The sequence below is a fragment of the Pistacia vera genome, unplaced genomic scaffold (genome assembly GCF_008641045.1).
Source record: "Pistacia vera cultivar Batoury unplaced genomic scaffold, PisVer_v2 Contig804, whole genome shotgun sequence".
NCBI lineage: Eukaryota > Viridiplantae > Streptophyta > Magnoliopsida > Sapindales > Anacardiaceae > Pistacia > Pistacia vera.
Genome location: NW_022196673.1, coordinates 71,206 through 97,158, shown reverse-complemented (window position 1 = coordinate 97,158; position 25,953 = coordinate 71,206). Strand labels below are relative to the sequence as shown.

General features: G+C 33.3%; 4 protein-coding genes across 6 annotated transcripts; all 4 read left to right on the top strand.

Annotated features, from left to right (window-relative positions):
• The first annotated feature begins 7,805 nt into the window (after positions 1-7,805).
• LOC116117346 (conserved oligomeric Golgi complex subunit 8-like) lies at positions 7,806-13,163 on the top strand. Of its 2 annotated transcripts, none has more exons than XM_031403392.1 (13): positions 7,806-7,888; positions 8,773-8,950; positions 9,028-9,180; positions 9,406-9,554; positions 10,146-10,223; positions 10,321-10,414; positions 10,516-10,590; positions 10,745-11,041; positions 11,418-11,485; positions 11,585-11,639; positions 11,789-11,927; positions 12,390-12,574; positions 12,651-13,163. In XM_031403392.1, exons 2-13 carry the CDS (start codon positions 8,834-8,836, stop codon positions 12,942-12,944), a joined length of 1,704 nt encoding a protein of 567 aa, XP_031259252.1. In that variant the 5' UTR covers positions 7,806-7,888; positions 8,773-8,833; the 3' UTR covers positions 12,945-13,163. The 2 variants fall into 2 exon arrangements, with proteins under 2 accessions (XP_031259252.1, XP_031259253.1); XM_031403393.1 differs by lacking the exon at positions 7,806-7,888 and adding an exon at positions 7,918-8,542.
• A 2,173-nt stretch (positions 13,164-15,336) lies between these two features.
• LOC116117305 (conserved oligomeric Golgi complex subunit 8-like) lies at positions 15,337-17,973 on the top strand. The gene is made up of 7 exons (XM_031403342.1): positions 15,337-15,372; positions 15,527-15,823; positions 16,200-16,267; positions 16,367-16,421; positions 16,571-16,709; positions 17,172-17,356; positions 17,433-17,973. The coding sequence occupies exons 1-7, from the start codon at positions 15,337-15,339 to the stop codon at positions 17,724-17,726; spliced, it is 1,074 nt and encodes a 357-aa protein (XP_031259202.1). The 3' UTR covers positions 17,727-17,973.
• A 698-nt stretch (positions 17,974-18,671) lies between these two features.
• LOC116117335 lies at positions 18,672-21,143 on the top strand. 2 transcript variants are annotated; one of them, XM_031403380.1, is made up of 4 exons: positions 18,672-18,869; positions 19,140-19,220; positions 19,995-20,458; positions 20,575-21,142. In XM_031403380.1, exons 3-4 carry the CDS (start codon positions 20,015-20,017, stop codon positions 20,725-20,727), a joined length of 597 nt encoding a protein of 198 aa, XP_031259240.1. In that variant the 5' UTR covers positions 18,672-18,869; positions 19,140-19,220; positions 19,995-20,014; the 3' UTR covers positions 20,728-21,142. The 2 variants fall into 2 exon arrangements, with proteins under 2 accessions (XP_031259240.1, XP_031259241.1); XM_031403381.1 differs by lacking the exon at positions 19,140-19,220 and having other exon boundaries at positions 20,575-21,143.
• A 2,475-nt stretch (positions 21,144-23,618) lies between these two features.
• LOC116117304 (tetrapyrrole-binding protein, chloroplastic) lies at positions 23,619-24,489 on the top strand (the record flags this gene model as incomplete). The annotated part of the gene is given in 2 exon segments (XM_031403341.1): positions 23,619-23,681; positions 23,684-24,489. Coding segments are annotated over 2 exon segments (747 nt in total), but the record flags the coding sequence as incomplete, so codon positions are not given.
• Positions 24,490-25,953: the final 1,464 nt, after the last annotated feature.

Genomic DNA, 25,953 nt, shown 5'->3' with positions numbered 1-25,953 from the left:
ATCTGGCACTGCGGATGTTACGGGTCTTTTTGTCATTTTACAATATTTTTATATATTGGGGTATTCATTAAATTAGCAAACTTATGGGGTTTTTTTATAAATTTTTAAATTTTATCTCATAATTACTCCTATATTCAATTATCCAATAATATCCTCAAAATCATATCCAAAATAATAAACCAAACGCACCCTTCAATATTCAAAGTTAAAGTTTTATAATTAATTAAACTATATTACTGGAAGGTAAAATAGCCTCCAAAATTTCCTCTAATACTTTTATTTTGTGTTAAAATAAATCAGCAATTAATTATTATTTTCAGCAACCATGACATAAAAAATTCAGTACAAGTCGGAATAGTGTTTTGATTTCAGATGGGTAGCTCAATAAGGTTTCATTTGATTTCTGATGGGTATGCTTAATTGCTTAATATTTTGTTGTGTGGTAAAAATCTCCAACCCGGACTAAGTAGAGGAGCCCGAGGCACGTCCTTGCAGGGAACAGCAAGCTCGGGACTTGAATAGAGATGGCAATGGGCCCGACATTTTCGGGTACCCGGCCCGGCCCGGCCCGAAAGGGGCGGGCTTTACCCGAGGTTGACGGGCTTGGGCTTGGGCCTGGGCTTGATTTTAAGGCCCGACCTCGGGTACGGGCCGGGCATGGGTACATCTTTAGGCCCGGCCCGGCCCGGCCCGGCCCGGCCCGAAAATTTTAGTATTAATTTTACTAATTTACCCTTATACTATATATTTAATTACAATATTATCCTATATATATATATATATATATATATCTATTTTTCCCAAACTCTAACCTCAATTTTTATTCCATATTGAAGGTTTAACATGTTAAAATTGTCTTTAAATGAGTTAGATGGGTTTGGTTCAACTTATAAAAGTGGATTTCACCATAACATATTATGCACAGCTGAAAAGTTAGTATAATCAAATATTATGGAGTTTTAATTGCTCAATTATTGCTTAAATTATTTGCAGAAATAGCTTCAATTAATATTTAAAAACTATTTCTAAAATTAAAAATAAAAAAAATTGAAATTTATTAATATTTAAAAATAAACATTATTAAAAAAGGCGGGCTTGGGCCGGGCCTATGGTTATAAAAAACCCGTCGGGCCGGGCTTGGGCTTTGCCTATCATACCCGTAGCGGGCTCGGGCCGGGCTTAGGCCTGTGTCATGAGGTCGGGCTTGGGCCTGGGCCAAGGGGTACCCGGTCCCGGCCCGGCCCATTGCCATCACTATGACTTGAAGAGCTTGGCAACAGGCGCGCAAGCAATCGGCCCGCATGCATGAACGTAAGGTGTGATGAGATCAAAAAAGGGGACCCACCATAAGAAACTATCTACTCACTTGGACATATCAACTCACCACTTATAGGTCACATACCCTGATAGAACAACACATGGCCATGCAAGCTCCATGTGCTCTCCATGCGGCCTAGCATACCTGTAGAGGCACCTGCTGTCAAAGGGAACATCCATCATTAGCTACAACATAGGGGTACGTCAGCTTTTGGCCACCGGTGACATCAGACAACCTGGCTGATGCACTCACCATCATGATCATCTGAAACTCTCTCTCTCCATATAAGAATGGCAGCAGCCCAAGGAGAGAGGGAGAGGGAAGAAAAGAAACAAAGGGGGACGAAAAACAAAAAGTTCACAAAAGCAACTTTCTCTAACCCCAGACCTTCGACTAAAAAAGCAAGCTGGAAACCTTTTTCCGACCACCAGAAAAACCCATCTGTTGTATCCCAATCTTATGCAAATAAATAAGATATCAATGGACATAGGCCTTATCCTCTTTCCAGACGAACCAATTTAAAAATGTCTAATTGTCTCATCATTTCTCGAGATCAGGCACATTACCACCTTGATCACCGCCACATGCGACATGGGTCCCTCATGCTGATTCCCCGGAATCACACACCCATCTTAGTAGGTTCTCTCCAGAGTCAACTGAGTACCTCTAGTTGACTTGTGTCTTCGTTTCAACGCTTTAGCTACTGTGAAAATTTGCATCAACATCCTGGCGCTAGGGGTGAGCACAGGTAGCAAATAGAACCGAAACTGGAATCGAAACCTACCTGGAATCGGTACTGTGTGGGTAGGTTTCAGTTCCAATTTTTTGGAATCGATATTGTGCGGTTCCGGTTCCGATTCTTGTGTGTGGAGGAACCGGAACCTGTAAAAAGGGTATCCTGTTTGGAACTGTAGGGGGTACCCGGTTTGGAACCTGAACTACAATGAAATGTTTGTGAAATGTGAATAATGGAGGGTTTCTATTATTTTACATATAAAAAAATTCTAAATAGAAAAAGTTAAATTTTTAAAATAACCTAACTAAATAAATATACGAATACAATTATATTTATTATATATAAATTACACCATATTAAAAGCTTTAATATATTTATAATACATTAATATTAAAATCTTGATTAATTAAGTGAATAATTGAAATTATGATCCAATTAAAAGTGTTTTACATTTTTAATGTTATTAAAATAATTATTTTTTAATAAAATAGTATATTTGAGTGAGTAATAATATATTTAGTTATTTACTTCAATTATTAAGTTATAAGTATATCTATAATAAATTAGTAATTAATTAATTATATATGATAAATTGATAAACATTAGTAAATTTAATTACTAGTTAAATATCATACTTAATAAGTTATAAAATTACATTATAATTAAATGATTACTTAATTAATTATAATTTTATAACATTACTTAATTGATTTATAGTATAATTAATTATAACATTACATTAATTGATTACTACTTAATTAATTGACTTATAAGTTATAACATTTAGTATATTACTTAATTAAATAATTAGAAATTTAATTAATTATAGCATTACATTATAGATTTATAATATAATTATTTAGTCAATTATAACATTTTATTATAAACATTAGTATAAACTTAATTAAATGATTAAAAATTTAATTAATTATAATATTACATTAAAAATTTATAGTATGATTACTTAATAGTTAATTCACTATAACATTACATTATAGTATGATTATATAATTAATTATAACATTACATAATTAAATGATTACTTAATTGATTATGACATTATATTATAAATATTAGTAATTACTAATTTACTACATAAACATTAGCATAATACTTAATTAAATGATTAGAAATTTAATTAATTACAACATTACATTATAAATTTATAGTACGATTATGTAATTAATTGTAACATTACATTATAATTAAATGATTACTTAATTAATTATAATATTTTATTGTAAACAAATTAATTATAATATTATATTAAAGACTTATAGTATGATTACTTAATTCATTGTAACATTTCACTATTTTATTATAGTATGATTAGTTGATTATATAATTAATTATAACGTTACATAATTAGATGATTATTTAATTGATTATGACATTATATTATAAACATTAATTATAACATTACATAATTAGATGATTATTTAATTGATTATGACATCATATTATAAATATTAATTATAACATTACATTATAAACAAATGATTACTTAATTAAATGATTAAAAATTTAATTAATTAAATATTATATTATAGTTAAATAATTACTTAATTAAATTATAACATTATTACATTACATTATATTATGATTGCTTAATTAATTATAGTATTACATAGTTAAATTATTACTTAATTAGTTATAAATTTATAACATCACATTATAAATATTAGTTACACAAATGAATGAATTGTGATGAATTGATTGAATTCAAGTGTTGCTTACAGATTACAAGTTATGAGTTACATTGGACACAAATGAATGAATAATCAAAATTTGTTAGGGGTGTATTTGTAAACTTTTAAGGTATTTTTGTTATTTTTTAAACTAATAGGGGGTAATTGATTTTTTATAGGGTACCCCGGAAAGGAACCGGAACCTGCATTTTAGGTTACGGTTCCTTGAATTGAAGAACATGTATTGTACGGTTCTGATTCCGGTTCTCCTGGAAAATGAAGGGCACCCAGAACTACTCACCCCTACCTGGCGCTAGAAGAAAGGCCTTCGCCCTTGAATGTCTTAATATAAGCCTGATTTAGTGCTGATCACCACCGCTATCGACGCTTTGTCCTTTTAGCAACAGTAATCGCCTCGATATCGCAGTGCATAGCAACCCAATCCAATCAGAGTCACTCTCGACCCACACAAGCACAATAATGAGCCTCCTACTGACCCAGTTGAGAAACTATGCGAGATCCCCATGGATCCCCGTTGAAGCGATGGAAAACCATAAAACTTTCTTGCTATAAATGATTTCTCCTATTTTTATCTCTTCTTTACTCACTCTTGAAAGAAAATTGCGAAGTAAATTGCAGAGAAAATACCAGAAATTTGGTGGAAATTTCATTGCAATTATCAACTGATTTCTTTTTCTTAGTCTCTCCATTGTTTCTACTTTATCAAAAGTCGTCTGCCCTTTTTCTTTCTTGACTTTGGCAATCATGTGTTTACACAGTGAGAATCTTAGGGGCGGCTTTTTTCACAGACCAATTACAAAGGGGTATTTATCTTGCAAAGTTATGATGAATTTGGTCAGTTATGGGCCTTGTAGAACTTATTGAAGAGAAATGATTTTTAGCTGTAGCTATTTTCTTGTTTAACCATCTTCAATTTTAAGTGAGGATATAATTGTAATAAAAAAAATTCTTCTTTCTCCATTTTTTTGCTTCAAAGCTGGATATTTACACCGCTCTCAAAAAAAAAAATTTAAATTAAATTAATCAAAATCAAAATCAATAATAAAGCATGAGACAAATCAATCAATATCGTTATCACATAAATATAGATTAATTTGTTTACAAAATCATAATTTCAATGCTCACAAGAGAAAAACCGAGTTTCATACCCATTAAAACAAAACCCTAGGTATCATAAATTCATTTATTGTACAAATATGAAATATGGATTAATTTGTTTTGAAATCACAACCTCAATAAGAATTCTAATTAAAACTCATCAATAAGAATCAAGCCCACAATGCCACAATTCTAAAGTTGTTTTTGGCGTTAGAGGCACAAACTAGTTTTGCCCTCACCAGAAAGTTCTAATTAAAGTACTACCAGTTAGGGGTGTGCAAAAATTTAGGGTAGAACGGGAACCGATAGGTACTTGGGGTTTTGGTTTTTGGTAAGAACTGAAACCGGCCCTCACAGGTAGGTTTCGGTTCTAAAAAATAACAACCGAGACTCCCTAGGTCTGATTCCTGCAGTACAGGAACCAAGAACCGGACTGAGTCTGGGTACCCTTTTAGGAATCAGTGTGGAACCGGGATTGGAAAATATCATTAAAACATAGGGGGTGTTATGTAATTTTACATATAAAAAAAAATCAAAAATCAAATGACAAATATGATTTATATTTTAGGGTTTGTAGTACGATTTGGGGAAGAATGAAAAAATCCATATCTTCTGTTCATCTACTATAATCTGCCGCTCGTCGCTTGTATTGTAGGTATTTATATGTAATTTTTAGTATAAAAATTCAAATAAAAAATATGAAAAAACACTTGGGCACTGCCTTCGAGAATGCCATTGTTGGAGAGAATAGAGAGGAAAACAAAGGCTTCGTTTGGTTCACATATTGGGAAAAATATTATAGTTTTCCCAAAAAAATTAACTTGATTTCACCAATTTTGAAAATAGTTTTCTAAATTATTCAATTTCCTTTAATCCCCTTAAATTTGTTAATTTAACTAAGCAACCCCCCAAAAAAATTTTAAAAACTGACAAAAACACCCCAATAACCCAAATTTACCAGATTCTGACCACCACTGCCGGAAGCTGGCCGGAATCTGATGTAATGACCCACTATCGACTGAATTTGGCTGGTAGTGTACTGATCTAGCCTTATCCGGCCAGATCTACATTGGATTTGGCAGAAAAAGATACGACTGTCTACGGCCAAAGATCTGGTCGTCAATGGCCAGATCTAGCCTGGCTAGATATGACATTTTCCGATCAGATCCATCGAAAAAGGCCATATCGACGTACGGCCGGCAAGATCGAGCTCGTCATACGCCTATAAGGCAACTCCAGCCACCCTCCGGCGGTGGTGGTCGACTGTCCGTATTTATGAGTGGATTGGGAGTATTTTTGTTAACTTTGAATATTTTATTATGGGGGTGTTTAGTAAATAAATAAATATAGGGGTATTTATGTTAATTTTTAAAATTCTATATCGTAATACCCACCAAATTTAATCTTTTTTAAAAGATTATTCTAAAAACTATTCAATAACAAACTAAACGCAGCCAAAAAGTTCGTTTTTGTGACGAAAAAGAAAATAAGAGATGGCTAAAGAGTGGAGAGAAAGCACGAGGAAAGAGAGGAGAGGTTGGGAAGATTTATACAAAGAGAAAGGAAAGCGGAGTTTCGGTCAAAATGAGTTGTACAAGAAAGCGAGAATATTTAATAAATATTTTATTTATTTTTTTTTTTTAGGGAGGAAAAATGCATAAAACAAAATAAAAGAAAGGAAAAGTAACAGAGTAAGAAACATGATTGTGTTTGTCATGAGTTGGTTTTCTTAGTGTTTGAACCATTGGATCTAACTTTTGTGGTTATGAAGGAGCATCGAAGGGTGATAAATTGAAGTAGAGGCAAGAATTAAAAAACAAAAATCAAGAGTCATAGACTCGTACACTCGTAGAAATGACAAGTGTAATAAGAGCTAGAGGTTCATCTTTTTACGGGTTTATTTTAATTTCTCCTATAAGATGATTTAGAATTAATTCATTCGCTTCATATTTTAAAACTATCAAAAATCCCTTAATAATAATTAAAAAATAAAAATATCATATAATCCCTTATAAAATTATTAAAAACCTGTTAATAGAAAATATTTAATACTTTTTAGACGATACAGATAAATTAATACTAAGGGATCTTAAAAGGGAGAAATTGAAATAAAACTTTCAAGTTAATAGATTAATTTAAAACAAATTTGTCTTCTAAGTTAATAGTTTAATTTTATTATCTCTAAGATATTGGACTATCAGTAGGTAATAAAAGAAGATAGAAGCAAGAATATTTAGGGGACGTTTGTTTTTGTATTTAAAAACTCAATAAAATTGAATTGGTTTATAAACTTAATACATCTTAATAGTTGATTAATAAAGCTCAACAATAATAAAATTATAGACTTTGAAGATTAGAAAATTATAAACTTTGAAGTTAAAAAATATATTGATGTGCAAGAAAAAAAAAAGTTATGTAAATAGATAGAGATGTAATTACAAATAATATATTCATACAATTCTTTGATAGTTTTGTAAAAATCTCTTCACATTTTTATAAAAACACCCTCATCAAATCTTAAACAATGATATTTAGCGGTTTCGATAATCCTCAAAAATCTGGATATTCTAATAATTTTGATGTTTCTCCAAGTATTTGACATCATTCATGTTACTCCACGTGTTTGAAATCACAGTAAGGGTAACTTTGTCCGTTTACTTTGAAAGTGTCATTTTTTAAAAATAAAACTCTACAAGTGGCTATTTTTCTAAAAATTTACGTTACTCAACCACATGAGTAAGGATAAATTTGTCCGCTCACTTGGAAACTGGTCATTTTTCAAAAATAAAACTCTACCGGTGTGACTATTTTTCTATACATATACCATTTACGTTACTCTTCAGTCTTCTCCACCATCAGTCAGCACAATCACGATGAGTAAGGGTAACTTTGTTCCTTCATTAAAAAAATGGTCATTTTTAGAAAATAAAACTCTTCAGATGTGGTTATTATTCTAAAAATTTACATTACTCGTCTTCTCCAACTTCGATTCAGCTCACAAAAATTCTCCATCAACAGAAGCTCGATGTAATTCCGTTAACTATTCACATTTCCTCTGCAACCAAATCGAACTGTGTTGAATTTGATTCTAGTAATTCTTATCGATCTTTTGTTAATATCTGCAACTTTCATTTCTGCTTAATTTCGTATTATTCAACTCACTCATTCTTGTTTCTAGATTCTTCAATTGTTTGGTCTTGAATGTACTAGATGTACTGACTATTGATAGTGTTACAGATTTTATATTTTGATTTGGTTCAATTTTGATTTTTTTTTTTTTATGCTGGATTTGATTATATATCAGTCAGGGAATTGATTAAAAGTCTATACATGCCACCAAATTTTGGTTGTTATTTTTTATTTTTTTATTTATAATATTGTTTGGTTTTAACTGAATCCAATAGAATAATGTTTCAATTTGTGATCTAAATGATTTTTTGCAGTGACTTTTTCACTATTGTTATAGTATTTTATCTGATTTATGGACTTTTTGTTTGGATTCAGTTTTTATTGTTTTATTTTTTATTTGATTAACGACAATAGATCAGTTGATAATTTTGAAGATATGTCGAGGGAATTTGTGCTTGTTGTAGGAAAAAAAAAAAAATTGTTTCTTCCATTTCTGCTTGATTTTGCAACAATAAACTCAGTATGCTTTCAAATTCTTGTCCATAGATTCAAGTAAGTGAAGCTGTTCTGTTTCGTCTTGTTCTTCACCATCTTTATGTGTTTGTTGTACATGAATTCCATATCAATTATCATGAGTTTGTCGGCAATTCAGTGGGAATAAATGTTTCAATTTTTTTTTGTTTTTTTCGCAGTGATTCTTTCTAGTGATAAAATGATGTTTTTTGGATTTTTGTTTATTATTTTGTCTAAATTCTTTTTATGTTGATTTGCTGATGTATCAGAAAGAGAGTTGATTAAAATCTATACAGCTCAGGACTTGAGATCCAAAACCCTTAATTCAAAATGGAAAAAGAAAATGGGGAGGAGGCTTCATTGTCGACTTTCCTGCCTCTTGCCTCCGCCTCTCAACAGCCTTATGTCTCTGAGCTCCTCTCATTCACTCTTGATCGCCTCCACAAGGTATGGAGCTGCTCAATTGGGTCTTAGTGGTTTGATTTCTTCTTGTTCATGTAATAAATTTAAGTTTTAATTGAAAGGAACCCGAGCTTCTTCGGGTTGATGCGGAGCGGATTCAGAGGCAAATGCAAGAGGTGGCTGTGGGAAACTACCGAGCATTTATAGCTGCAGCAGATGCGTTGCTTGCAATTCAAGAGGAAGTGTCTTCTATTGATAGGCATCTCGAGTCTCTGGTAATTTAAATTGTTGTTCACTTATGTAATGTAGGTGCATTTATGACTTTGATTCAGTGAATCTGATGAGTATATGAAGAACAGAAATATCCCATACTTATTTATCTTTATAAGTTGTAGTTTCATTCTATGAAAGATATCACCACAGATGGTCTGATTAGTCTTGCAGTTGTTTCCATGACTGAAGAATATAAATCTTTTATTTTTTATTTTTTGCATTTGCAGATAACTGAGATCCCGAAACTGACATCTGGTTGTACAGAATTCATTGAATCTGCTGAACAGATTTTGGAGAAAAGAAAGATGAACCAAACACTGCTAGCAAATCACAGTACTTTGCTTGACTTGCTTGAAATTCCTCAGCTTATGGACACGTATGTGTTTGAAAAAATTATGATGATTAGTGATTACTTCTTAAAATTGAACCAATAGCCAACATGCTCAAGGTTTCATATGGTGCATGCCATAAACACATCATAGATTTAATTTTCAAAACCATTCTTTCATTTTATACTATAACTTTTGGGTTTCATAAAGTTAATTTCCTTGTTTTTAATTGCTTAAAAGGAAGTTATCCAACTGGTACTGGTACATATGCTATAAGTTTATGATTTTCATGAGGATGGAACTTGCTTCGGTTGTTTATGGTTTGCTTGATTAACTTAAATGAAGCTTTCCTTGCTTTCTGACCAGTTCTTCATCTTCTTGATTTTTTTATATGGATCTTTTGTTAACAGCAAAAAGGGAATTTAAAATATCATGTAGGATCCTTATCGAGCTTATTTAGTTTATTGGAGTCTCTTGGCCCTACAGCTGACTTTTATTTAGAAAAGTAAATTCTGGTTTGTAATATCTGAAGGCATTGCTGTTGGGATCCCATTATAAGCAATACTAGGACTGTCTAAATTGTAGATACTTATGTGCTAAATCAAGGTTTAGCTTCATTTCTTTCCTTCCTTTTGCAGATGTGTAAGGAATGGAAATTATGACGAAGCTCTTGACTTAGAAGCATATGTTTGCAAACTTTCAACCATGCACCCCAAGTGAGTTTCTCTGTTACCCCCATATCAACTTATACCATTTTGGCTGTAAACTTAAAGCGATGTGCTTACTAAAATTTGGGTGTTCCCGTCCTGAAAGATTACCTATCATTCTAGCACTAGCTTCTGAAGTTAGGCAGACAACCCAATCTCTTCTTTCCCAGCTTCTCCAGAAACTCCGCTCTAATATTCAGGTATTATGTTGTTAAACAACGTGGAAATTATGAAACTTGACATAACTAGGTACATGGGTTGGAAATTTATATGTTTTTGTTGATGTATCTATGGATTGCAGTTACCAGAGTGTCTTCGAATTATTGGATATTTACGTCGAATTGGGGTGTTCAGTGAGTATGAAATGCGTTTGCAGGTAGATTTTCGAATAATGTTTCTTGCCAGTTGCTTCTCTCTGTTGCTAGGTGGTGTTAACTGCTCAGTGTGTGTGTTGTTGAATTTGGTCAAATGTTTCTCATAGGTAGACACATTTTATATATCTTTATCTGACCAGGAAGCTTTATTTTCAGTTTCTAAGATGTCGAGAGGCTTGGCTTACTGGAATTCTTGAGGATCTGGACCAGAAAAATGCTTATGAGTACTTGAAAGGGATGATAAACTGTCACAGAATGCATCTTTTTGATGTTGTTAACCAATATAGAGCAATATTCGCTGACGATACATCAGGAAGTGAAGAAAATTATGATGGAGGCCTTCTTTTTAGTTGGGCTATGCATCAAATTACTTCACACCTTAAAACTCTTAAAATTATGCTCCCAAAGATAACTGAGGGTGGATCTCTGTCAAATATTCTGGATCAGTGCATGGTGAGAACGTTACGCCGAATTTCTTAGCTCTGCATGTTTTCGATGTGTATGTACACACAATAAAAAATAATAATTTGCTAAAATTTTCTTTTTACTTAAAAAAGTATCTTTTTTTGTCTAAATGTACCAAAGCTGTTGATCCAAACCTTTCCAGCCTACTTGAGCATGTTTCCCAGATTATAAGCTAATTTTAGAGAACTTGACTATTGTAAGTCTTCCTACTTTGTGTTTTTTGCTTTAAAATTGAAAAATAAAAAATCCTTTTTGCGGCATGGTAATCTTTCTTGGTATGAAGTAAGACTTCATTTAGCTGTATTAGATCAGAAGTTTGACACCCTGAATTTATAGTGATTTTGTTCTTATGTGTTGTTGGCAGTATTGTGCTATGGGGCTTGGTTGGGTTGGGCTGGATTTTCGAGGCTTGCTTCCGCCACTATTTGAAGAGTAAAGCACAGCATCTTATTTAATTTTCGATGTCATGACATCTCTATTGACTTTTATCTTGTTTGTTCTATTGTAAAATTGGACTTGGGTGCTCTCCAGGGCAGTTCTCAACTTATTCTCGAAGAATATGAGTACAGCAGTAGAAAATTTTCAGGTATATGTGCAATTGGTAGATTTTAAATTTTTATAGTGCCCTAAAATTCTGTAGTTTACCCTTAATTAAAATGCAGTTATGAGAACAATAGGCTCTTGGCTTTCGTTGATTCAAGAAGTGTAGTAACATTTTGTCTTACTTGACTCCAGTTAGTTTTGGATTCACATCGATGGGTTCCACTACCAGCAGTTGGCTTTCCAGCCTCTAGTGTAGGTGAAGAAACTCAGGAAGATATGACTCCACCATCTTATCTAATGGAGCATCCACCTCTGGCAGTGTTTGTTAACGGTAAATTTGTCCTATTTTTTTCTGACTTTTTCCTTGCTACTAACAGTGCTAAATCTCCTTTTCTCAACTAAAATGCTCCCTTGTGAATTGGGATGCTAGTAATCTGCATATTTTTTAAAACATAGCATGGTAATTGAATTGTTTGGGTTAAAAATTTGAAGTTCGGAAATGGTATCAGTCTAAGTTTGGTATCTAGGCAAAATTACAGTGATCCAATGCTTTTTACACTGTTTGCTGCTTAAGATTTTTGTATAGACATAAACATTTTTTACTTCCATTGAAAATGGTCCAGCATCAAACACATAGCGAAAGGGAAATAAGTCAGATTTCTGAATCAGGAAAGTAGCATTACTTGGATTCGTTGTTGCTTTTGATTATAACGCGTAAAACCTTATTTAACTTGTTCTGTTTCGGAGGACTGCTAATCTCTTGCTGTTGCTTTCTCTCTCTGGGGTGATTTAGGTGTTGCCGCTGCAATGAATGAGTTACGCCCATGTGCCCCATTGAATTTAAAGAATGTGCTTGCTCAAGAATTGATTAAGGGGTTGCAGGCTGTATCCGACTCTCTATTGAGGTACAGTACAACTCGGATGCTTAGACAAAATGAATCTGGGCTTTTCCTCTCGCTCTGCCGCGCATTTATAGAGGTGCTATTTTTTACAAGATTATTAATCTTGGGTTTGTTTCTATAAGCCTTCTCGTTCTTATGAACTTGTTTCGCAGGTTGCTTACCCACATTGTGCCACATGCTTTGGGCGTTGTTACCCCGGTGGGGCTGTGCTTATCATGGATGCAAAGAATTTATATGATGGAGTTGGCCGCCTATTGACGCTCTCTCCAGCAAAAGAACTCCCCAAACCAGTGAGTGGTGGAGAGGGAAAGAGCATACCGGAAAACGGTAAACTTTCTGCAGAGGAAAATGGAGTTATGTCTGGTGTCGAAGAAGCACAAGGTAGCTGTGAGGACCAGGAGGAGCACAAGAGTCCTGTGAAGACCGAGGAAACCAAGGAAGAGTGAAAAGCATTTGTCTCTGAGCAATTAATTCTGTGAGAGTTATAATGTTTAGCTTTAGTAGGAATTGTGGCAGCACAAAATTTTGATAATTTGGTATTGTAAAATATCTAATTGATAATCTACTATACCTTAATTGAACTTATATAGTTACTATGAGGCAATTTGTAATAGAAATGTATGGGGTATGACATACCCCAAAATATCGATATTCATTGTAATAAAATACGCTTACAATTCTACTCAACTAAGTATGAAACCCGACCAGGACAGTATAAGGCTAACATAAAAGAAAGTATCTCCAAATTAAGGGGTCAAGAAAAATATTTCAAAGTTTTATGACCTCACCTAGTTTTTATTATGAAATTTGTAGTAATTGTAACTTCACTATAGCCACCGTTGAGTGATCGGGTGAGGTGATAGGGATTTTTTGGTGTATTGTTCAAGGGATCTTAAGTTTGATTTCTCTCGATTGTTAACAGGGATGGTCATTAAAGGTTTATCTGGTCTTTAACTTTAGGGTCTTTTATGTTTGCGCAAACTGGTTCGAACACCCCTACTCATAAAAAAAAATTTGTAACTTTACTATCATATTTAACTTCTTTTATCATGATATTCACTAAATTTTTTTATTAAGATATTGGGAAATAAAACAATTGACTATAGTTTTAAATTTAATTTAACTAACAAGTTTTAAATATAATCATTAAATATTAGTTATTTTAGAAAGCAGGTGAATGGAAATATAAACTTTTTTTATTATTTTTAATACCGTTGATTTAATTCATTGTAATTTGTGGAATAATATAATGCTAATTTATGTGTTTTTAAAAATAAATTTTCTTATGTTAAATGAAATTAGGAATTAATTAATTTACATGTTTAATTAATTACTAAAAATTATATTAAAAAAAAAAAAATGCTGTTTTGGGTCCACCGAAGCGGCCCAGTTCGACTCCTTGAGTGAAATTGAACAAAAACAAATGCTCTCGAATCTCAATCTACAAAACCCTTCGTCTTTCGACGATTCTTGAATTCTAATGAACAATCAGAATCCTTTCGGTTCTCAATCTTTGAAATCCTTAGTCTCTGCTTGATACCGGCAACCTGTTGTGACGTTTGTCGCCTCCACGAGTTGGTTTAACCAGGTATTCTTTTGTTTTTGTTTTTGTTTTTAATAATAAAATTTGTAATAATGTATGTTGTCAACTGGTAGAATTGCGATGATGTCGAGTATGATTTCATAATTTTGATGAATAATGATATTCATTTTTTCTTTCTAGAATCTTTTAGAGTTATAGCAAACAGAAAAGTAATCGAGTCCAAGTTTAGAGAAAATCGAGTTTAGGATCAATACAATCTGACATTATTTTGATGGTTTGCCTCTTCATGTGAAAGTTTTGTAATTCAATTTCATTAAACAGTGAAGCAGGGTAAAGGAACGAGGCCAAGTGAGCAATTGAATCCCTTGTTGCCTAAATTTATCATCGAACGCTGCTGAATTGGTAAGTCATTGGAGTTTCTCTGTTTCTGTGGTTTTTTGTGTGTATTTGTTTTGCTGATTTTGATAGTAAATCACTATGAAGGTGGAGACTAACTTTTGTAATCAAGCCGCCGTGGAGTACTTTAGGAAAATGCTAATAGTTGTTGGGATTCATGTGCCGATAAGAATGTATATTGTGTGTAGGTGGAGGAGAATGGACTGCTGGTTAGATTAGTGTTGTGAGTGAAGCTGTTAGAATTGCAGAGTGGAAGAGAGACTTGAATGCGTAGATATTTTATGTTGGATATTGGATTTTTCTTATGGCTATGTAGATGGTTTTGCTATTATTCTTCCCAACACAAAATTAATAAATAAATAAGTTGCTATTAGAAAATATGTCCAAGCAAATATGTGCATCAGAATGATAGATGTTGAGTGTTAGAACAGTGTTCAAGTTTGTAATGCAGTTTCAGTCTGATTTCTAAAGTAGATTGAAGCCTTTAGACATCTGTTAGGGAATCTTTATGGTTTTACTGATTGTGTTTTTAGAAATACTCCAGGAGATCTGACATAAGATACTTTTAAAGCTGTTCTAACAAGTACATAGTTAGATTTTTGTAAAGGTGTATATTTATGATAAGCTTGGTTTGGAGTTTATAGTAATTGGTTTTGTGTTAAGCTAGCATTCTGGCCCTTTGTATGTGTATAATTTAATAAGGATTTGAATTTTTGTTATACCCTAAAAGTAATTTTAGGGTACTAGTTGACTTATCTAGCTGGTGGCTTATATAGCAACTGTGCTTTGTTTTGTATTTGGAAATGTACCCAAACCTCTTTTTTGGATTGAAATTGTAAAATGTTTAATTTTAAAATTCTATATCTTGGATATTGTCAGATTTGTATTCTTTGTCGTACATGGAGGTGTTCAGTGAGTATGAAATGCGTTTGCAGGTAGATTTTCGAATAATGTTTCTTGCCAGTTGCTTCTCTCTGTTGCTAGGTGGTGTTAACTGCTCAGTGTGTGTGTTGTTGAATTTGGTCAAATGTTTCTCATAGGTAGACACATTTTATATATCTTTATCTGACCAGGAAGCTTTATTTTCAGTTTCTAAGATGTCGAGAGGCTTGGCTTACTGGAATTCTTGAGGATCTGGACCAGAAAAATGCTTATGAGTACTTGAAAGGGATGATAAACTGTCACAGAATGCATCTTTTTGATGTTGTTAACCAATATAGAGCAATATTCGCTGACGATACATCAGGAAGTGAAGAAAATTATGATGGAGGCCTTCTTTTTAGTTGGGCTATGCATCAAATTACTTCACACCTTAAAACTCTTAAAATTATGCTCCCAAAGATAACTGAGGGTGGATCTCTGTCAAATATTCTGGATCAGTGCATGGTGAGAACGTTACGCCGAATTTCTTAGCTCTGCATGTTTTCGATGTGTATGTACACACAATAAAAAATAATAATTTGCTAAAATTTTCTTTTTACTTAAAAAAGTATCTTTTTTTGTCTAAATGTACCAAAGCTGTTGATCCAAACCTTTCCAGCCTACTTGAGCATGTTTCCCAGATTATAAGCTAATTTTAGAGAACTTGACTATTGTAAGTCTTCCTACTTTGTGTTTTTTGCTTTAAAATTGAAAAATAAAAAATCCTTTTTGCGGCATGGTAATCTTTCTTGGTATGAAGTAAGACTTCATTTAGCTGTATTAGATCAGAAGTTTGACACCCTGAATTTATAGTGATTTTGTTCTTATGTGTTGTTGGCAGTATTGTGCTATGGGGCTTGGTTGGGTTGGGCTGGATTTTCGAGGCTTGCTTCCGCCACTATTTGAAGAGTAAAGCACAGCATCTTATTTAATTTTCGATGTCATGACATCTCTATTGACTTTTATCTTGTTTGTTCTATTGTAAAATTGGACTTGGGTGCTCTCCAGGGCAGTTCTCAACTTATTCTCGAAGAATATGAGTACAGCAGTAGAAAATTTTCAGGTATATGTGCAATTGGTAGATTTTAAATTTTTATAGTGCCCTAAAATTCTGTAGTTTACCCTTAATTAAAATGCAGTTATGAGAACAATAGGCTCTTGGCTTTCGTTGATTCAAGAAGTGTAGTAACATTTTGTCTTACTTGACTCCAGTTAGTTTTGGATTCACATCGATGGGTTCCACTACCAGCAGTTGGCTTTCCAGCCTCTAGTGTAGGTGAAGAAACTCAGGAAGATATGACTCCACCATCTTATCTAATGGAGCATCCACCTCTGGCAGTGTTTGTTAACGGTAAATTTGTCCTATTTTTTTCTGACTTTTTCCTTGCTACTAACAGTGCTAAATCTCCTTTTCTCAACTAAAATGCTCCCTTGTGAATTGGGATGCTAGTAATCTGCATATTTTTTAAAACATAGCATGGTAATTGAATTGTTTGGGTTAAAAATTTGAAGTTCGGAAATGGTATCAGTCTAAGTTTGGTATCTAGGCAAAATTACAGTGATCCAATGCTTTTTACACTGTTTGCTGCTTAAGATTTTTGTATAGACATAAACATTTTTTACTTCCATTGAAAATGGTCCAGCATCAAACACATAGCGAAAGGGAAATAAGTCAGATTTCTGAATCAGGAAAGTAGCATTACTTGGATTCGTTGTTGCTTTTGATTATAACGCGTAAAACCTTATTTAACTTGTTCTGTTTCGGAGGACTGCTAATCTCTTGCTGTTGCTTTCTCTCTCTGGGGTGATTTAGGTGTTGCCGCTGCAATGAATGAGTTACGCCCATGTGCCCCATTGAATTTAAAGAATGTGCTTGCTCAAGAATTGATTAAGGGGTTGCAGGCTGTATCCGACTCTCTATTGAGGTACAGTACAACTCGGATGCTTAGACAAAATGAATCTGGGCTTTTCCTCTCGCTCTGCCGCGCATTTATAGAGGTGCTATTTTTTACAAGATTATTAATCTTGGGTTTGTTTCTATAAGCCTTCTCGTTCTTATGAACTTGTTTCGCAGGTTGCTTACCCACATTGTGCCACATGCTTTGGGCGTTGTTACCCCGGTGGGGCTGTGCTTATCATGGATGCAAAGAATTTATATGATGGAGTTGGCCGCCTATTGACGCTCTCTCCAGCAAAAGAACTCCCCAAACCAGTGAGTGGTGGAGAGGGAAAGAGCATACCGGAAAACGGTAAACTTTCTGCAGAGGAAAATGGAGTTATGTCTGGTGTCGAAGAAGCACAAGGTAGCTGTGAGGACCAGGAGGAGCACAAGAGTCCTGTGAAGACCGAGGAAACCAAGGAAGAGTGAAAAGCATTTGTCTCTGAGCAATTAATTCTGTGAGAGTTATAATGTTTAGCTTTAGTAGGAATTGTGGCAGCACAAAATTTTGATAATTTGGTATTGTAAAATATCTAATTGATAATCTACTATACCTTAATTGAACTTATATAGCTACTATGAGGCAATTTGTAATAGAAATGTATGGGGTATGACATACCTCAAAATATCGATATTCATTGTAATAAAATACGCTTACAATTCTACTCAACTAAGTATGAAACACGACCAGGACAGTATAAGGCTAACATAAAAGAAAGTATCTCCAAATTAAGGGGTCATGAAAAATATTTCAGAGTTTCATGACCTCACCTAGTTTTTATTATGAAATTTGTAGTAATTGTAAATTCACTATAGCCACCATTGAGTGGTCGGGTGAGGCGGTAGGGATTCTTGGGTGTATCGATCAATGGATCTTAAGTTTGATTCTTCTCGATTGCTGATAGGGATGATCATTAGAGGTTTATCTAGTCTTTAACTTTAGGGTCTCTCATGTTTGCGCAAGCTGGTTCGAACACTCCTACTTATAAAAAAAAAAATTGTAACTTTACTATCATATTTAACTTCTTTTATCATGATATTCACTAAATTTTTTTATTAAGATATTGGGAAATAAAACAATTGACTATAGTTTTAAATTTAATTTAACTAAAAAGTTTTAAATATAATCATTAAATATTAGTTATTTTAGAAAGCAGGTGAATGGAAATGTAAACTTTTTTTATTATTTTTAATACCGTTGATTTAATTCATTGTAATTTGTGGAATAATATAATGCTAATTTATGTGTTTTTAAAAATAATTTTTCTTATGTTAAATGAAATTAGGAATTAATTAATTTACATGTTTAATTAATTACTAAAAATTATATTAAAAAAAAAAAAAAGCTGTTTTGTGTCCACCGAAGCGGCCCAGTTCGACTCCTTGAGTGAAATTGAACAAAAACAAATGCTCTCGAATCTCAATCTACAAAACCCTTCGTCTTTCGACGATTCTTGAATTCTAATGAACAATCAGAATCCTTTCGGTTCTGAATCTTTGAAATCCTTAGTCTCTGCTTGATACCGGCAACCTGTTGTGACGTTTGTCGCCTCCACGAGTTGGTTTAACCAGGTATTCTTTTGTTTTTGTTTTTAATAATAAAATTTGTAATAATGTATGTTGTCAACTGGTAGAATTGCGATGATGTCGAGTATGATTTCATAATTTTGATGAATGATGATATTCATTTTTTCTTTCTAGAATCTTTTAGAGTTATAGCAAACAGAAAAGTAATCGAGTCCAAGTTTAAAGAAAAACGAGTTTAGGATCAATACAATCTGACATTATTTTGATGGTTTGCCTCTTCATGTGAAAGTTTTGTTATTCAATTTCATTAAACAGTGAAGCAGGGTAAAGGAAGGAGGCCAAGTGAGCAATTGAACCCCTTGTTGCCCAAATTTATCATCGAACGCTGTTGAATTGGTAAGTCATTGGAGTTGCTATTTTGTAATCAAGCCGCCATGGAGTACTTTAGGAAAATGCTAATAGTTGTTGGGATTCATGTGCCGACAAGAATGCATATTGTGTGTAGGTGGAGGAGAATGGACTGCTGGTTAGATTAGTGTTGTGAGTGAAGCTGTTAGAATTGCAGAGTGGAAGAGAGACTTGAATTCAGAGATATTTTCTGTTGGATATTGGTTTTTCTTATGGCTATGTAGATGGTTTTGCTATTTTTCTTCCCAACACAAAATTAATTAATAAATAAATTGCTATTAGAAAACATGTCCAAGTAAATATGTGCATCAGAATGATAGATGTTGAATGTTAGAACAGTGTTCAAGTTTGTAATGCAGTTTCAGTCTGATTCCTGAAGTAGATTGAAGCCTTTAGACATCTGTTAGGGAATCTTTATGGTTTTACTGATTGTGTTTTTAGAAATACTCGAGGAGATCTGAGATAATATACTTTTAAAGCTGTTCTAACAAGTACATAGTTAGATTTTTGTAAAGGTGTATATTTATGATAAGCTTGGTTTGGAGTTTATAGTAATTGGTTTTGTGTTAAGCTAGTATTTTGGCCCCTTGTATGTGTATAATTTAATGAGGATTTGAATTTTTGTTATACCCTAAAATTACTTTTAGGGTACTATATAGCAACTGTGCTTTGTTTTGTATTCGGAAATGTATCCAAGCCTCTTTTTTGGATTGAAATAGTAAAATGTTTAATTTTAAAATTCTATATCTTGGATATTGTCAGATTTGTATTCTTTGTCCTACATGGAGTCTACAACCCAAACTGACTATGCTGCATTTGAAGAGAAGGTGAGACGGACAGTTTACCTTGACAACCTGTCACCACAAGTTACTGAATCAGTCTTGAAAACTGCCCTCAATCAGTTTGGGTCCGTACAGAATGTTCAATTTATTCCAAATTACTTAGAATCAAGGACTGCACAATGTGCTTTGGTGGAGATGAAGAACTTGAAGGAAGCCAAAGCTGTTATCTCAACTATGGGCGAATTCCCTTTCATGATATCTGGAATGCCTAGGCCTGTGAGGGCACGTGCTGCTAAAATGGAGATGTTTGATGATCGTCCAATTAGGCCAGGTAGAAGGATAAGTTGCCGATGGTTAGACCCTATTGATCCTGATTATGATGTAGCACAAAAGTTGAAGAGACTTGTCAGACAACATGATGCTCAATCGTCATTCCTGCTCAAGGTAAGTCTTGTTTCAGTACAATATTGACTGCATTTTCTTTTAGTTGTTTATTATGAACCTAACTTCAAATTTGTGGACCCGTTTCATTGCTCTAAATGGTTGCTGTCTCTTTGTAGCTACAACTGGCCCAGGAAGAGAAGCTCTCGAAGAACCAAGAAGCAGCTCTTAAGGCAAACAACAAGAAGTATGAGATGGTAGAAGCTGTCTTAGCTGATGGAACTGCTCAGCGTTTGGCACGTATATATGACGTACGAATTTCAGATGACTGATAGATTCTTCTCTTTTCTCAAGCCGGTTTCACTTACAAGCCATGGTTTGTACAGAATCTAAGATATGGCTTTCGAATCCTGCCTTCTGATTTTCATCACCATTTGGGCTATTTGTGTATCATGGTACACTTCACATTTTTGCCTAGGCCTTCCCAACAACTAATACAAATGCTTTCAGTAAAAGATATCTGATATGACAAAACTTGAAAGTAGAATCGAATTGTTGTTATATCTCATGCATCTTTCATTAGTTTCACACTATAGCGTTATAATTTCAACTGTGTTATCTCGTGAATGTGAATGTTTTACATATGATATGAATTCTAACTATTGATCCAGTAGACTAGGAGAAGTATGCTTCTCTTTTGAATACTTACATGATAAATTCATTTTCTTTTAGGCAGAGTTGTGGGTGTTCTTGAATATAATTGTTATAACTCATATTGTTACAAATTTACGAGATGTGATTATGGCAATTTATAAGGATATCTTGGCAGATGCTGATGTGTTGTTGGCATTCAAGAAGCCTGGTAATTGAACAAAGGGTACATTCATGAAGAAACATGTCTCTCTTTGTTGGCCCAAAGAGGGGCCTAAAATAGAGTATTTAAAATATGACTAGATCTATAGGCAACCCATTTTTCCATTTTTAAATAAATTTTATAATAACAAATTTATCTTATATAAAATTATTAAAAATAATTTTAATTTTTTATTGTGTACAAATACATTTGACATTCCCTTATAATCTCATAAACCCTCATTTTTTCTATGTTATTTAAATTATTCTTAGCGCAAAAAGGATGGTTTAACGAAGAAAAATGATTTGTAATGTGATATATCTAGTTATAAGAAATATAAAATTGTAAGTTTTTAACTGCTTTACTATAAATTTATTTTATTTTCAAAGTATTGGTAGCTATTATTATCTATGTATTTTGTGTTGTTTAATTGTATTATATTCTTGGGATTATATGTAAGCATTTTTTTTTTTTTTTAGTTTTAATTTTTTTCCCAACTTTCAATTTAGTTATCTAAAATTTTATTTTAAGAGTAACCGTAGTGGGGGTATAGCATAAGTGAATAAGTGGAGGGAATGAAATATTGACTTTAAAAAAAAAAAAAATTATATATATATATATAAAGGAATGAAGTGTATTAATGGAATTTATGGGGCGGTCATAAGAAATAATCTTAATTTTAAAACTTTAAAATGGGGTGTTTTGAGAAATGAGATTTCTTTAGTCCATTAGTAGGACACCAATAACTCCACTATTAAAATATAAATGTGTTATCATCGAAATTTTCACAATGAGGAGCAAATTGGAGATCGTTTTACATTGAATTTTTTTTTTTTTACTTGAAAATTATATTTAGTGACAGAAGATTGAAAGATTTAATAATTATGATTAAAATTAGCCATATATATATTTAACTATTAATTATTGGTGGAGTAGAAAAAATGGCAACATTAGTCTTGTGTAACAAATATATGTATTTTTAATGTAAATTCCAATTTTTTTTTTTTTTTAATGTACAATCACATACAACTTCGAGTTGGATGAGATTATCTTTACACAATTTTTTTGCACAAATGTGTGTCCAATGATTCAACGCGAATCAATGGACTTGACACATAAATTAAGGTAATTATTTTTAATGCTAACTCATAAATTATATCTCCTAACAACCCCTTAGTAGTCAAGTGGTTGAATAAGGATTTTTGGGTATATTACTTAAGAAATCCTAAGTTTGATTTCCTTCAGTTACTGATAGAGATAATTATTAGAAAATTACTTAATCGTTAATTTGTTGAAGTGTGCATAAACTGATCCAAACATCCTCAGTTAAAAAAAAAAAAAAAAAATTATCTCCACACTTGTAAAATAAAGGTTAACGGTAGGTATGATAGATTTATGTAAAAATTCAATAATTATCTATTTTACTCTATTTGTATTATATATATAATTAATTGCCATATTTTCTATTTATTTATAATTGAATCTTAAATAAATATCACATTACTTGGTATATACCCCGGGCATATACTTTAAATTTTACACTTATGTCACAATTTTTTTTTTTTTTTCAAATATTACCTCAAAATTGACTTCTCATATAAACCCAAAATTAAAAAATATTACAAAGAGACTTATTGGCTTTTCATTTTCATTCATATATTTGTCTTTAGGACATTTACACATTCATCATTGAGGTTTGACGTATATCCATCTCCCCCGTTATTATGGGATACGAACACTTTAGTCCTATTAGATGACTAACGTCAAAGTTGTTAGTCCACTTTTATAACATCGTAACCGTAAATCTAACATATTGACAAAATATACACTACAAATAGTCCTTACGCTGTTAAGAAAGTAGACCAACAACACTAATGTCAATCGTATGAGGAATTGTAATGTTTTTGTATCTCATAGTACTGGGCCAAAGTGCAACAAACCTCAAACCTTGGGATGAAAGGAAATATCCCTTTGTTTTTGTCTCGTTTAGTAAAAGGGTTCGTAAAAGAAAGAAAGAGAGAGAGAGAGAGAGGATCCAGCCTCACCCATTTCCAACCAATCAAAACTCTTCCCTGTATTTCTCTTGATGACTTACTTGATCTCTCCTTTCATATCCACTCTTTACATATACTCTCCCCCATATATTCTCACCTTCCAATCTCTTCATTTTTCTCCCTCTACTAATGCACTAAATCTACCCTTTAGGCCCTCATCTTCCCCATTCTTCTTACTTTCCCCCCTTCAAACTCCTCCATTCTTGTCGCTCTACCGCTTCAACCTCTCCATTCTTTCACTTCCACCCCCAAATGGCCACTAATTCCCTCCACTCTCTCCTCCTGAACCGCCACCATAACCACCTTACCCACCAAATTCCTGACTCCACCACCACCTCCACCGCCACCATCTTCCTCAAACCCACCTCCACCACCTCCCTTTCCTCCTCCTCCACCACCCCACCAAGAACCACAACTTTCTCTCTTTCCGCTACAACTTCTTCTTCCTCTTACACTTCTCCCACCTCCACCTTTCAACCCATCTCCTTCGACCTCCTCGAGCAACACCTCTCTGCCCAAAATTTCCGCCAAGCCGACGAGGAAACCCGCCGCCTCCTTATCGTCCTCGCCGGAGAATCCGCCCAGAAGCGAGGCTACGTCTTCTTCTCCGAAGTCCAGTTTATTGCAGCGGCCGACCTCAAAGCCATTGACGACCTCTGGAGACGCTACAGCGACAACAAGTTTGGCTACTCCGTTCAGAAAAAGATATGGCAAAAGGTCAAGAAAGACTTCTCGAGATTCTTCCTCAAAGCGGGATGGATGAAGAAGCTCGACACTGAAGTTGAGCAGTACAACTACAGGGCGTTTCCGAATGAGTTCACGTGGGAGCTGACGAAGGAGACCCCTGAAGGGCATTTGCCATTGACAAATGCATTGAGAGGGACGCAGTTGCTGAACAGTATTCTGAGCCATCCGGCGTTTGAAGGAGTTGAAGAAGAAGAAGCAGAACAAGCAGAAGGAGAAGGAGATAATGGTAAATTTGGTGAAAAGAATAAAAATGGGGTGGTCAAAGATGGGTCAAAGGTTAGTGTTAAGACTGTTTTTAAACCAAATTATGGCTTTTGAGACTGAGAGTTAAAGATAACTTGATTGTGAATTTTAGAATTAATATTTCTTTAAACAAAGAGATAATGGAGTTGTGAAAGTGGTCTACATAATGGAGATGTCATTTACACTTTCCTGTTGTTTTTTTTTTTAATTTTTAAGTTTTCTTTTTATGAGCGGGATAATGACTGGGTGATCAGACCCATTTATGCGCACCTCAATTAATTCATAAGATTCATTGGATAATCTATAAATTTAATGTTTCAAAGTAAGCCATAAATATAATAGGTGATTATAATCCTCAAGACTCATTAAACACTCTACAAACTTAATATTTTAGGATAAGTCACAAATGTAATAGATGAATATAAGTTAAATCAAACCCAAAAATCAATTAAAAGAGCAAAACCTTCTTGGCCGAACCTTTGGAGCTACTTTCCTCTTATTGTTGGCCCTAGCGGAGGGTACCAAAAAACACACACAAAAGTGTGCCCCACAACCAAATATGGTGCTTAAATTATGGTGAGAAGCAAGACAAGTCTTGTTTGTTTTTATTGCTTACTTTCTTGTGGCTAGTAATACATTCCCTTTTGGAACATGTTATATTTACCAATAAATCTCAACCAAATCATCCTAATTATACTTGTACCCTTTCAAAATAAGACATACATTAGCACTAGGGTAACGTTACACCGACCGAACGACCAGATTTTAATAACGTTACCCTAATTTGTCATTTTTTGTTTGGGTTAAGTGGAGGAATCAAAGTAATTTGGAAGTGACAGAACACATATGCTTTTCTTTTGTCGTTTGCTTTGGGAATACATACAAATGAAATTGCCTCTCCAAGCTTACATTTTATATAGAAGGGCCAAAAACACCAAATGGAGACATCAAATTTAATCAAAAGAAGAAAACAAAGTGTACAATAGAACTATAACATCAAAATTTACCACTCAGTAATATTATCTAGTCAATAATTATTATGAGATTAAATTTTTAATAATACATAATATTTGAATTCGATATTGTTACTATATATATATTGATGACTTGGGATATTCGGACCAGCTTATGTACACTTCAACTAATTTTTCGAGACTCGAAAATTTCTGCTCGGATAAGAGCTTTAATAGCTACCTCTATGAATACCCAATGAGAGACTCGAACTCAATACTTTTTGAATAATATACCTAAGAGCCCCATCGAACCACTCGACCACCTAGATATAGTTTTCATGTATAGTATTGCTAAACACCTTACATTTTTTTTCTTCAAAATAACAAATTATATTGGATATTACCACTTTAAAAAACCAATAAGTAGTTACCATTTTTAACAATTTTAAATCATTACAGTCTCCCGGGACTCTAATACAATAAAAAAAGGGAATAATTGAAAGTAATTTTCTTGTATTTAATAGCATTCTTTTGTTGTTCAATGCGTAAAAATGGGTGCATTTAGAAAAACAAAGTTCTAATTTAACAAACTCATTATGATTCATAGGAATTATTAGATACAACTCACTAGTTTCTTTAAGTAAATCCACATTGTTAATGATAATACGTTTAATCATCCACTAATTCTAAAGTTAAATAATAATACTG